General features: G+C 46.0%; 1 protein-coding gene across 4 annotated transcripts in view; it reads right to left on the minus strand.

Moving 5' to 3' along the window:
* The window catches only part of bmpr1ba (bone morphogenetic protein receptor, type IBa), a 163,553-nt gene that overhangs the window by 56,095 nt on the left and 95,020 nt on the right, over positions 1-12,438 (minus strand). For 2 of the 4 annotated variants that reach the window (XM_046348112.1, XM_046348111.1), the window contains one exon: positions 11,617-11,866. In XM_046348112.1, the coding sequence (XP_046204068.1) occupies positions 11,617-11,695 (79 nt within the window). In that variant the 5' untranslated portion in view covers positions 11,696-11,866. Of the gene's footprint in view, positions 1-11,616; positions 11,924-12,438 lie in introns of all 4 variants that reach the window. The other 2 variants (XM_046348110.1, XM_046348109.1) reach the window with 1 other exon arrangement.

Below are 12,438 nucleotides of genomic sequence, written 5' to 3' on the forward strand. Positions count from 1 at the left end.
ACAATGACGGCCTACCCCGGCCAACCCCTGACTTCAGTCTTCCACTATTTGGTTCTTTATAAAGCTATTGATTAAAACAATATATTATTACAGTCCAACACCTCGGTTGTTGTTTGTCTGGAGATTTATTAGAGTTCATTCTGTAGTGTATTTTACAGTTTATAATTAGGAAAGATCCATGTGACACCTAACACCGTTATGCCAAACAGATCAACTCAACGAAAACCTGTATTACTTTAAGGACAGAACCATTTAAAAAAAAAAACCTCAACATAATAATAGGATATTTTGGACATTTTGCCCCCCCCAAAAAAGGACTCATTAACAAGTAGTGGCAAAAGCAAAGCAACTCCAGTCCTTTGAATATGAAAAGTGATCCTATGGTGTCGTTTCCACAAAGCACAATGAAATGTAAACTAACCGCTTCCTCTCAGGGCTAGTCTGGTGCTGGCCTGAGGTACCAACAGCTTTGTGCGGCGTCACCTTCTTTCCCCTCGCTCTTTGTCTTTTTGATAAACGAAGCGTTGTGCTTCTGGACCCCTATTCATAAAGAGTCTCAGAGTAGAAGTGCTGATATAGGACCAGGTCCCTCCTGTCCTTGTAGTCCTATTCATTATGTTCTAAAAGTCTAAACTGATTAACACTCCTACAATTAATGAATAGGGGCCCTTCACATAAGACACAATAGCATAGCTGAGACAAGCTCAAGGCTAAAATGCTTAGAATGACTCTCCTCAGACAGGGAAGACTCTCTTCTCTCCTCAGACAGGAGAGACTCTGTCTTCTCTCCTCAGACAGGGGAGACTCTCTCTTCTCTCCTCAGACAGGGGAGACTCTCTCTCCTCTCCTCAGACACGGGAGACTCTCTCTCCTCAGACAGGGGAGACTCTCTCTTCTCTCCTTAGACACGGGAGGCTCTCTCTTCTCTCCTTAGACACGGGAGGCTCCCTTTTCTCTCCTCAGACAGGGGAGACTCTCTCTTCTCTCCTCAGACAGGGGAGACTCTCTTCTCTCCTCAGACAGGGGAGACTCTTTCTTCTCTCCTCAGACACGGGAGGCTCTCTCTTCTCTCCTCAGACAGGGGAGACTCTCTCTTCTCTCCTCAGACAGGGGAGACTCTCTCTTCTCTCCTCAGACAGGGGAGACTCTCTCTTCTCTCCTCAGACACGGGAGGCTCTCTCTTCTCTCCTCAGACACGGGAGGCTCTCTCTTCTCTCCCCAGACAGGGGAAACTCTCTCTTCTCTCCTCAGACAGGGGAGACTCTCTCTTCACTCCTCAGAGAGGGGAGGCTCTCTCTTCTCTCCTCAGACACGGGAGGCTCTCTCTTCTCTCCCCAGACAGGGGAAACTCTCTCTTCTCTCCTCAGACAGGGGAGACTCTCTCTTCACTCCTCAGACAGGGGAAACTCTCTCTTCTCTCCTCAGACAGGGGAAACTCTCTCTTCTCTCCTCAGACAGGGGAGACTCTCTCTTCACTCCTCAGAGAGGGGAGGCTCTTTCTTCTCTCCTCAGACACGGGAGGCTCTCTCTTCTCTCCTCAGACAGGGGAGACTCTCTCTTCTCTCCTCAGACAGGGGAAACTCTCTCTTCTCTCCTCAGACAGGGGAGACCGTCTCCTCTGTGAATTCAGTCGACTACCTGAAGAGATAGGGAAACATCTCTCTGTAGCCATTCTCCTCAAACTCTCAATCTTCACATTTCACCAGGCCAAATATTTTTCTTTTTGACTCACGTTGAACTCTATAGTCAGTTAAACCACTCATTTAACCTTCTACCAACCTGTGGGAGGCTGATGCCGGCCGGCTGGCTGGCGACAAGGGTGAACCATATTGGCAGACCTGCAGGGGGTGCACTAATGTAGCAGTGTTTTCCCATGCTCGTCCTCAAACCTCTTTGTGACCTATATTTATCTTGTTTATACCGTGTACAGCATTGTTTTGTATATGTTATGTGGGAATTGTGCTGTTATGTGTTTATTTAATATCTTAACATCTTATCGCCTTGCAACAACTGAAGGTCCCTTGGGGAAAACAGTCATTCTATTGTATCCCTGACTAGGCTGCTCTTGTATTTCTCTCACCTGACAATAGTTCAATACAGAAGTAACTACAATAACAGCAGCATGAATCCCTGTTGTATTTCCACCACACTAGGAATGAATCAACTGTGGGCTGGCTACTACAGTCCTCCCTCTGAAGCTACACAGATGTTTCAGTAGATCGGGCCAATGAGCAATCAGTAGCCTGCTGCTTAGAGCCAATGAGCAATCAGTAGCCTGCTGCTTAGAGCCAATGAGCAATCAGTAGCCCTGCTGCTTAGAGCCAATGAGCAATCAGTAGCCCCGCTGCAATGATTTAGTGGGACAGAATCTGCATTCCAAACTGATGCGAGTAAAGTTGTGTACTACACACACTGAACTGATGACACTATTGGCTACTGTTCTAACAGATGGCTACTGTTCTTCCTGCTACCACTGACACTTTCCCTCCATAATGAAGTTGGAGAAGTGTGGAGAAAAAAAGAAAGCCAGACAGAATAATGAAAAGGCCACGAAGACAGGCAGAGGAAAGAGATAGTTAAACAAGTCATAAGAGGACATGGGGGATGCTTTTACACGTCCATTTAGTCTATCTAAAGTCAAAGGCACATTTCAAGTGGTCTTGGTGTTACTCCCCTTTTAAAATCGGGGGAACATGTGTCTGGTTCTTGACAGGGTGTTCTACAGTACAAACATTTGTACACAAGGCCTTGAGTGTAGAAATGAAAACATTTAACCAGTTTAATGTTTGTATCCTTAACAAAAGCTTAACCCTTCCCTTATGTTCAGGGTCAATTTGACCCAGAACAGAGTTTGAAATCACTAAAATACTATTTTACATCATTTCTTCACCATAACCCTTCATCTACATTCCTAACTATGAGTCTACAACCTGTAAAACATGTCATTTAAAAAATACATTAAAAAAATAAATAATTGACACGGTAATGGAAAAGTGACTTCCATTATGCTCTGTGTAAATTTGACCTGCAGTTTGACCCCTGCACCTTGAACTTTAGAATGTTATGTCCTAGAAATAAGCTGCTTTCTGCACTGGAATGGTGAAACCTTGCGGATCACATAGATATATATATGATTTCCCTATGACTCAGAGGCTGAAGAACACTGGTCTGAAGTCAAATTTGACCTTGACCTTTGTGCTAGAGACAAATTGTATTCTGTGAAGTAAAGATCTAACCATGATGATCACGAGGAAATAAATATGTTTGGTAAGACTATTCGGATAGTCTGTAGAGCATCTACAGTTGGGCTATCAACAAAATTTCAACTAACAATCTACTAACCCTAGTCCTAGCTCTAACCCTTACACTAACCTTAACTTTTATTTAAAACCTTACCCTAACCTTAACTTTTATTTAAAACCTTACCCTAACCTTAACTTTTATTTAAAACCTTACCCTAACCTCAACTTTTATTTAAAACCTTACCCTAACCTCAACCGTAACAAGCAGTTGCTTACCAACAGTTTGTTCGTAATATGACCATCTGTAGAACTACAGTGCATTCTTAAAGTCCCCTCCCCTTTTCCACATTTTGTTATGTTACAGCCTTATTCTAAAATGGATTAAATACATATTTCCCCTAACTACACACAATACCACATAATGACAAAGTGAACAGGTTTTTATACATTTTGGCAAATGTATAAAAAAAAAAAAACAGAAATACCTTATTTACATAAATATTCAGACCCTTTGCTATGAGTCTTGAAATTGAGATCAGGTGCATCCTGTTTCCATTGATCATCCTTGAGATGTTTATAAAACTTGATTGGAGTCTACCTGTGGTAAATTCAATTGATGAGACATGATTTGGAAAGGCACACACCTGTCTCTATAAAAAGGTTCCACAGTTGACAGTGCATGTCAGAGCAAAAACTAAGACATAAGGTCAAAGGAAATGTCCGTAGAGCTCAAAGACAGGATTGTGTCAAGGCACAGATCTGGGGAAGGGTAACAAAAAATGTCTGCAGCATTGAAGGTTCCCAAGTGGCCTCCAGTGGCCTCCAACATTCTGAAATGGAAGAAGACTGGAACCACCAAGACTACCTAGAGCTGGCCGCCAGGCCACACTGAGCAATCGAGTGTGAAGGGCCTTGGTCAGGGAGCTCTAGAGTTCCTCTGTGGAGATGGGAGAACCTTCCAGAAGGACAACCATCTCTGCAACACTCCACCAATCAGGCCTTTATGGTAGAGTGGCCAGACGGAAGCCACTCCTCAGTAAAAGCCACATGAAAGCCCACTTGGAGTTTGCAAATTGGCAACTAAAGGACTCTCAGATCATGAGAAACAAGATTTTCTGGTCTGATGAAACTTGGTCCTGAAGGATCGAAGGGAAAGGTGAACGACGCAAAGTACAGAGAGATCCTTGATGAAAACCTGCTCTAGAGCGCTCAGGACCTTAGACTGGAGAGAAGGTTAATCTCCCAACAGGACAATGACCCTAAGCACACAGCCAAGACAATGCAGGAGTAGCTTCGGGACAATTCTCTGAATGTCGTTGAGTGGCCCAGCCAGAGCCCGACTTGGACTCTGGAAGTTCCTGAAAATAACTGTGCACCGACGCTCCCCATCCAGCCTGACAGAGCTTGAGAGGACCGCAGTGAAGAATGGGAGAAACTCTGCATATACAGGTGTACCAAGCTTGTGGCCTCATACCCAAGAAGACTCAAGGCTTTCACTGCCAATGGTGCTTCAACAAAATACTGAGTAAAGGGTCTAAATACTTATGTACAGTTAAAGTCGGAAGTTTACATACACTTCGGTTGGAGTCATTAAAACTTGTTTTTCAATCACTCTACAAATTTCTTGTTAACAAACTAGTTTTAGCAAGTCAGTCAGGACATCTGCTTTGTACATGACATAAGTAATTTTCCCAGCAATTGTTTGGAGACAGATTATTTAACTTACAACTCACTGTATCACGATTCCAGTGGGTCAGAAGTTTACACTAAGTTGACTGTGCCTTTAAACAGCTTGGAAAATTACAGAAAATTATGTCATGCCTTTAGAAGCTTCTGACAGCTTCTGATAGGCTAATTGGGTCAATTGGAGGTGTATCTGTGGATGTATTTCAAGGCCTACTGTCACGCCTTGGTCATTGTATTTTGTGTTTTTGTTATATGTTTGGGTAGGCCAGGGTGTGACATGGGTTTATATGTTGTTTTTCGTATTGGGGTTTGTAGTATTTGGGATCGCGGCTAATTAGGGGTGTTGTATAGGCTTGGCTGCCTGAGGCGATTCTCAATTGGAGTCAGGTGCTTATCGTTGTCTCTGATTGGGAACCGTATTTAGGCAGCCTGAGTTTCGCTTTGTATTTTGTGGGTGTTTGTTCCTGTCTCTGTGTTGGAGTCACCAGATAGGCTGTAATTAGTTTCACGTTCCGTTCTGTTGTTTTTGTATTTAGTTCAGTTATTTCATGTACCGCGATACTTTCATTAAAGTCATGAGTAACCTACACGCTGCATTTCGGTCTGACTCTCTTCATTCAACAGATGAACGCCGTTACAGAAACACCCACCACTTACAGACCGAGCAGTGTGTAAACTGGCAGGAGCTAAAGGAGGACGTTATGGACAGCAGAAGCATGGAGTATACGACGTGGGAAGAAATCGACAGGTGGGCGGCCGACCCAGAGAGAGTGCAGGCGCCCGCCTGAGATTCGCTTCAGCAGTGCGAAGAGGGCTACAGGCGAATCGAGTCAAAGAAAAAGACACGCCGGTTAAAACAGAGAGGCGCTGGTTTAAACAGGCAGCGACAGCTGGAGCAGCAAAGGGAGGATGAATTATTTGGAGAATGGACATGGGAAGACGTGTTGGATGGTAAAGGTTGTTACACTTGGGAGGAGATATTGGCCGGAAGAGATCGCCTCCCATGGGAACAGGTGGAGGCACTAAGGAGAGCAGAGGCAGCCGGAGATAGGAGCCGACGATACGAGGGAACACGGTTGGCAAGGAAACCTGAAAAGCAGCCCCAAAAATTATTGGGGGGTGGCAAGAAGGGAGAATAGTTATGCCAGGTAGGAGACCTGCGCAAACTCCCTGTGCTCACCGTTGGGCTAGAGAGACCGGGCAGGCACCGTGTTATGCTATGGAGCGCACAGTGTTTTCAGTGCGGGAGCATAGCCCGGTGCGGCACATACCAGCTCTTCCTATTGGCAGGGCTAGAGTGGGCATCGAGCCAGATAAGCTTGGGCAGGCTCGGTGCTCAAGAGCTCCAGTGCGCCTGCACGGTCCGGTCTATCCAGAGCCACCTCTACACACCAGTCCTCTGGTAGCAGCTCCCCGCACCAGGCTTCCTGTGCGTGTCCTTGCGCCAGTACCACCAGTTCCAGCACCACGCACCAGGCCTCCAGTGCGCCTCGCCTGTTCAGCGCAGCCAGTGCTTTTCTCCTCTCCTGCGCTGCCGGAGTCTCCAGTCTGCCCAGCGCCGCCAGTGCTCCCAGTCGGCCCAGCGCGGCCAGTGCTCCCAGTCTGCCCAGCGCGGCCAGTGCTCCCAGTCTGCCCAGCGCGGCCAGTGCTCCCAGTCTGCCCAGCGCGGCCAGTGCTCCCAGTCTGCCCAGCGCGGCCAGTGCTCCCAGTCTGCCCAGCTCCGCCAGTGCTCCCAGTCTGCCCAGTGCTCCCAGTCTGCCCAGCGCCACCAGTGCTCCCAGTCTGCCCAGCGCCACCAGTCAGCCCAGCTCTCCCCGACAACCAGTCTCTTCTAGATCTGCCCAACAACCAGGATTTACCGGAGCCTACTACCTGCCTGAGCTTAGTCTCAGTACTGGGCTTCCTCTCAGTACTGGGCTTCCTCTCAGTACCGGGCTTCCTCTCAGTACCGGGCTTCCTCTCAGTACCGGGCTTCCCCTCAGTCCCGGGCTTCCCCTCAGTCCCGGGCTTCCCCTCAGTCCCGGGCTGCCTCTGTCCTGAGATGCCCCTCTGTCCTGAGATGCCCCTCTGTCCTGAGATGCCCCTCTGTCCTGAGCTGCCCCTCTGTCCCGAGCTGCCCCTCTGTCCCGAGCTGCCACTCTGTCCTGAGATGCCCCTCTGTCCTGAGATGCCCCTCTGTCCTGAGATGCCCCTCTGTCCTGAGCTGCCCCTCTGTCCCGAGCTGCCCCTCTGTCACGAGCTGCTCCTCATGGGGATCAGGGTGAGGACTATTAGGCCATGGTCGGCGGAGAAGGTGGATTATCCCAGGACGCGAAGGGGAGGAAATAGGACATTTATGGAGTGGGGTCCACGTCCCGAGCCAGAACCGCCACCACAGACAGACGCCCACCCGGACCCTCCCTATGCTCTTGAGGTGCGTCCGGGAGTCCGCACCTTAGGGGGGGGGGGTTCTGTCACGCCTTGGTCATTGTATTTTGTGTTTTTGTTATATGTTTGGGTAGGCCAGGGTGTGACATGGGTTTATATGTTGTTTTTCGTATTGGGGTTTGTAGTATTTGGGATCGCGGCTAATTAGGGGTGTTGTATAGGCTTGGCTGCCTGAGGCGATTCTCAATTGGAGTCAGGTGCTTATCGTTGTCTCTGATTGGGAACCGTATTTAGGCAGCCTGAGTTTCGCTTTGTATTTTGTGGGTGTTTGTTCCTGTCTCTGTGTTGTAGTCACCAGATAGGCTGTAATTAGTTTCACGTTCCGTTCTGTTGTTTTTGTATTTAGTTCAGTTATTTCATGTACCGCGATACTTTCATGAAAGTCATGAGTAACCTACACGCTGCATTTCAGTCTGACTCTCTTCATTCAACAGACGAACGCCGTTACACCTACCTTCAAACTCAGTACTTCTTCGCTTGACATCATGGGAAAATCAAAATAAATCAGTCAATACCTCAGAAGAAAATTGTAGACCCCCACATGTCTGGTGCATGCTTGGGAGCCATTTCCAAACACCTGAAGGTACCACGTTCATCTGTTCAAACAATAGTAAGTAAGTATAAACACCATGGGAACATGCAGCCATCACATCGCTCAGGAAGGAGACGCGTTCCGTCTCCTAGAGATGAACGTACTTTAGTGCAAAAAGTGCAAATCAATCGCAGAACAGCAGCAGGACCTTGAGAAGATGCTGGAGGAAACAGGTACAAAAGTATCTATATCCACAGTAAAACGAGTCCTATATCGCCATAACCTGAAAGGTCGCTCGCAAGGAAGGAGCCACTGCTCCAAAACCGCCAAAAGCCAGACTACGGTTTGCAACTGGACATTGGGACAAAGATTGTACTTTTGGAGAAATGTCCTCTGGTCTGATGAAACAGAAATAGAACTGTTTGGCCATAATGACCATCGTTATGTTAGGAGGAAAAAGGGGGGGGGCTTGCAAGCTGAAGAACACCATCCCAACCGTGAAGCACAGGGTGGCAGCATCATGTTGTGGGGGTGCTTTGCTGCAGGAGGGGCTGGTGCACTTCACAAAATAGATGGCTCATGAGGAAGGAAAATTATGTGGATATATGGAAGCAACATTTCAAGACATCAGTCAGGAAGTTAAAGCTTGGTCGCAAATGGGTCTTCCAAATGGACAATGATCCCAAACATACTTCCAAATTTGTGGCAAAATGGCTTAAGGACAACAAAGTCAAGGTATTGGAGTGGCCATCATAAAGCCCTGACCCCAATCCCATAGAAAATGTGTGGGCAGAACTGAAAAAGCATGTGCGAGCAAGGAGGCCTACAAACCTGACTCAGTTACACCAGCTCTGTCAGGAGGAATGGGCCAAAATTCACCCAACTTATTGTGGGAAGCTTGTGGAAGGCTACACGAAACGTTTGACCCAAGTTAAACAATTTAAAGGCAATGCTACCAACTACTAATTGAGTGCATGTAAACTTCTGACCCACTGGGAATGTGATGAAAGAAATAAAAGCTGAAATAAATCATTCTTCCTACTATTACTCTGATATTTCACATTCTTAACATAAAGTGGTGATCCTAACTGACCTAAGACAGGGAACATTTACTACGATTAAACGTCAGGAATTGTGAAATACCGAGTTTAAATGTATTTGGCTAAGGCGTATGTAAACTTCCGACTTCAACTGTAAATGTTTATACACACACACACACACACACACACACACACACACACACACACACACACACACACACACACACACACACACACACACACACACACACACACACACACACACACACACACACACACACACACACACACACACACACACACACACAGCTTTGCCATTATGGGGTAGTTTGTGTAGATGAGGGGGAATAGTTTTTCATATAGAAAAAGGCTGTAACGTAACAAAATGTAGAACATTCAAAGGGTCTGAATGCTCTCCTAATGTACCGTATAGATGGAAAATCTGGACTATTAAAATAAAGTGGGACCGTATATTTTCCCTGTGATGTTCAGAGACCGAGGTAAACGAAATACACAAATATCATAAAATGTCAATTTGATTAATTTACGACTTTGGTAAAGTAATCAAACATTTCTCTCGAAATATTGACCAGTTGGATCGATCAACTCGTGGGATGAAAAGACGACATTTTCAGCTACTAGAAAATACATTTTGGGAGGTTAAAATCATATATCTATATTAGTATACTTCCAGGTCAACAGGTCAAATTGACCAGGAACATAAAGGGGTGTAGGCCCAATCAAACAGAAGCGAAGGGTTAAAAGCTGACCAAGTCAATGGGGTTTCATTTCATTGATCTAAATAAATGTACGCTTCATATATCTGCTGATGATAGTAAACCCAGACTAAAGAAAACTGAAATGTGTTACAAATTATTACCAAGGTAGAAATAAATGAATATCAGCAAATACGACTTAACTCATCAAGTTAACTAAAATACTAAATGAAAACCAAGTCGGTTTTGTAGTATGGAGAATTGCTGGTTTGCAGTACTAAACAGTGTAGTCACCTACTTAATGCAAGTTGTGGATTGTCATACATTTTCAGCACATGACAGAAGTATAACATACAGAAAGCAGTGCATTATGGACATACATTACCCTGAACGGGTATGACTACTTAACGTTACAGAGACCAACCTAAGCCTGTTCACATCATAAACTCTACATAGAACCAGACACAACACAAGGTACCTTACATCTATGAATGCGGTCTCTTCTATAAGCACCATTTAGAGAACTTGGTTAGCATTTTCAGGTTAATTCTGTTAGATTGAACTCCCTGATAGGACAACGTCTGGTTTTTGTAGAACATATACGTTTTAGAGAATGTGCCCTCACTGCAACCTGTGTGTTTTGTGTGTGGGTGTGTGTGTGGATGTGCGCAGATGCATGCGTGCTTTGAGAGTCTGTGTGCATTCGTGTGTTTCATGAGCGTGTGTGTGTTTTGTGAGACTGCATGTGTGTATATGTCCTTGCATGGTGGAAATGTGTGTGTGTGTGTGTGAGAGCTCAATCATTGTGTGCCCTGGCAGAAGGAGGGTTGAGTGTTTTTTAAGCTGTGAGTCCAACTGTGTGTCAAACAAGTGTGAGACAGCTCCGTATCCCTGCCTGGTTGACCGACTGCTCTGTGATGGATTCATTAGTACAGACCGTAGCAAAACATTGAATTAGTTATTGGACAAATTCAGGTCGGCCCCTCCATGTTTCTGCTCATTTGGTTCCTAAATGAATACACCCCCATCTATCTGCCGGCCAGGCACACTGGGCGATGCCTTACACACCACTAAACAAACCCTAACTCTAACTAACAAGGACCAAGAGCAGGCTGCTCGCTCACATTTCCCTTAAAGCTACTGTTACTGTAATCCACTACAATGATGTTACTGTAATCCACTACAATGCCTACAATAAATAAAAATAGAACGACAAACCCAAGCAAGAATATACATCTAATTGGTAAACGGCTTGCAGCCAACAACCCTTGCTATTAAGATTAACCTTTGTCATAGCGACCGATAGAATTTCCTAATTTTTCTCTAAATTCATCTGTTACTGTAATCCACAAAAATTATAATTCCAAGCCACCAAAACAAATAGCCTACTTCCATTAAAAACAAGAGGATATATTCTTGAATCTAGATGTTAAAACAATATAATATTGCCATGTGTTAATCATTATTCGTGTAAATATAAATTAAACAAGACTGAATTTTGAAAAATCAAAATGATAACTTTGAACCAGAAAAGTACCCGGCTGTGTCATTGACAATTTTTTTTAAATGCAAGTCCATTGAAATCTAGAGAAAAGGCCAACTTTGATACCACCAAAACGAGAAGGGAACTGAATAGCATGTTGTCGTTGTTTAAAGCAGGCAACGCAAATGAAGCTGTGTATTCTCTATAGACTTCTCTATAGACTTCTCTATAGACTTCAAAGCATTCCACACCTGGACAACTGTGCCGTACATGTGATCCTTAATATGTAAAATATCACTTCAATCCAGTATATAGTGTGACCAGTATGAAAGTGTCAGGTCCATTACCATGGATCGTTCCCCAGTCTGAGTCACGCTGGGGACTACCCCTAACCCTGGGACTGAGGAGAGCTGTGTAGGAGAGAGAGACAGACAGAGAGAGCGAGATAGAGTGTACGGAGCGATGTGTTAGTCCACTCAGTAGTACTCACCGTAGGTCTGGTAGCGCAGAGACAAAAGTCCAAGCAAGATGAGATGGCTCCAGTGTGCTCCTTCCCACAGCACCAGCATGGTGTCTCGACTGCTAGCCGGGCTACAGATGAGGGGGGAACTCCCTCAGGCTCCGGCCTCCACACAATGTCTCAACTCCCTGGTTCTCGCTCTCCCCCCTGTGTGTGTGTGTGTGCTCAGACTGGGGAATGCGCGCGTCTCCTCTCTGTCCACGGTATGAGAAACTCCACTCTGCACAACACACACAGCAGCCTCAATTACTGTTCCTGCTCCACACTGACTGGCCAGCTGTGTGAGAGAGAGAGAGTGCATGAGAGAGAGAGCAAGAGAGAGAGAGAGAGAGAGAGAGAGAGAGAGCGGAGTTACATTTCTCTCTCTCACAGTGCAGTATGTGTGTAGTAGTAGTGGGGCTGGCAAGGACAGGGCCAGCCCTCTCCCCGGACTCCTTGTGGATAAGACAACAAAGCGGCAGCTGATCGCTCCTGGCCTGGCTGGAACCCCCACCACTAGCCCTGCTCCTCTGCCTGCTCCTCTCACACCTCTCTGAGCTTCTGTTGCCCATGGAGAAGAAGGTCAGGGGTTGGGGAGAGGAACAAGGGAGAGGAGGGGGAAGCTAGAGGGGTAAGCTAGTAAGGGCAAGAGAGGGGTGAGGACATTCTCGTCCTCTCAAAAACAAGCAGAGGACCTGCCAGTGAGAATCTCTGGCACCCACAGTTAAAGTAGTGAAACAAATGAACAGGAGGAGATCTCAGTGGAAAAACAAAAGGGATCCTCTGTCTCTGTGGTTGATAACAGTTTGGCTC

This window comes from Oncorhynchus gorbuscha, linkage group LG04, assembly GCF_021184085.1.
Source record: "Oncorhynchus gorbuscha isolate QuinsamMale2020 ecotype Even-year linkage group LG04, OgorEven_v1.0, whole genome shotgun sequence".
NCBI classification, from domain to species: domain Eukaryota; kingdom Metazoa; phylum Chordata; class Actinopteri; order Salmoniformes; family Salmonidae; genus Oncorhynchus; species Oncorhynchus gorbuscha.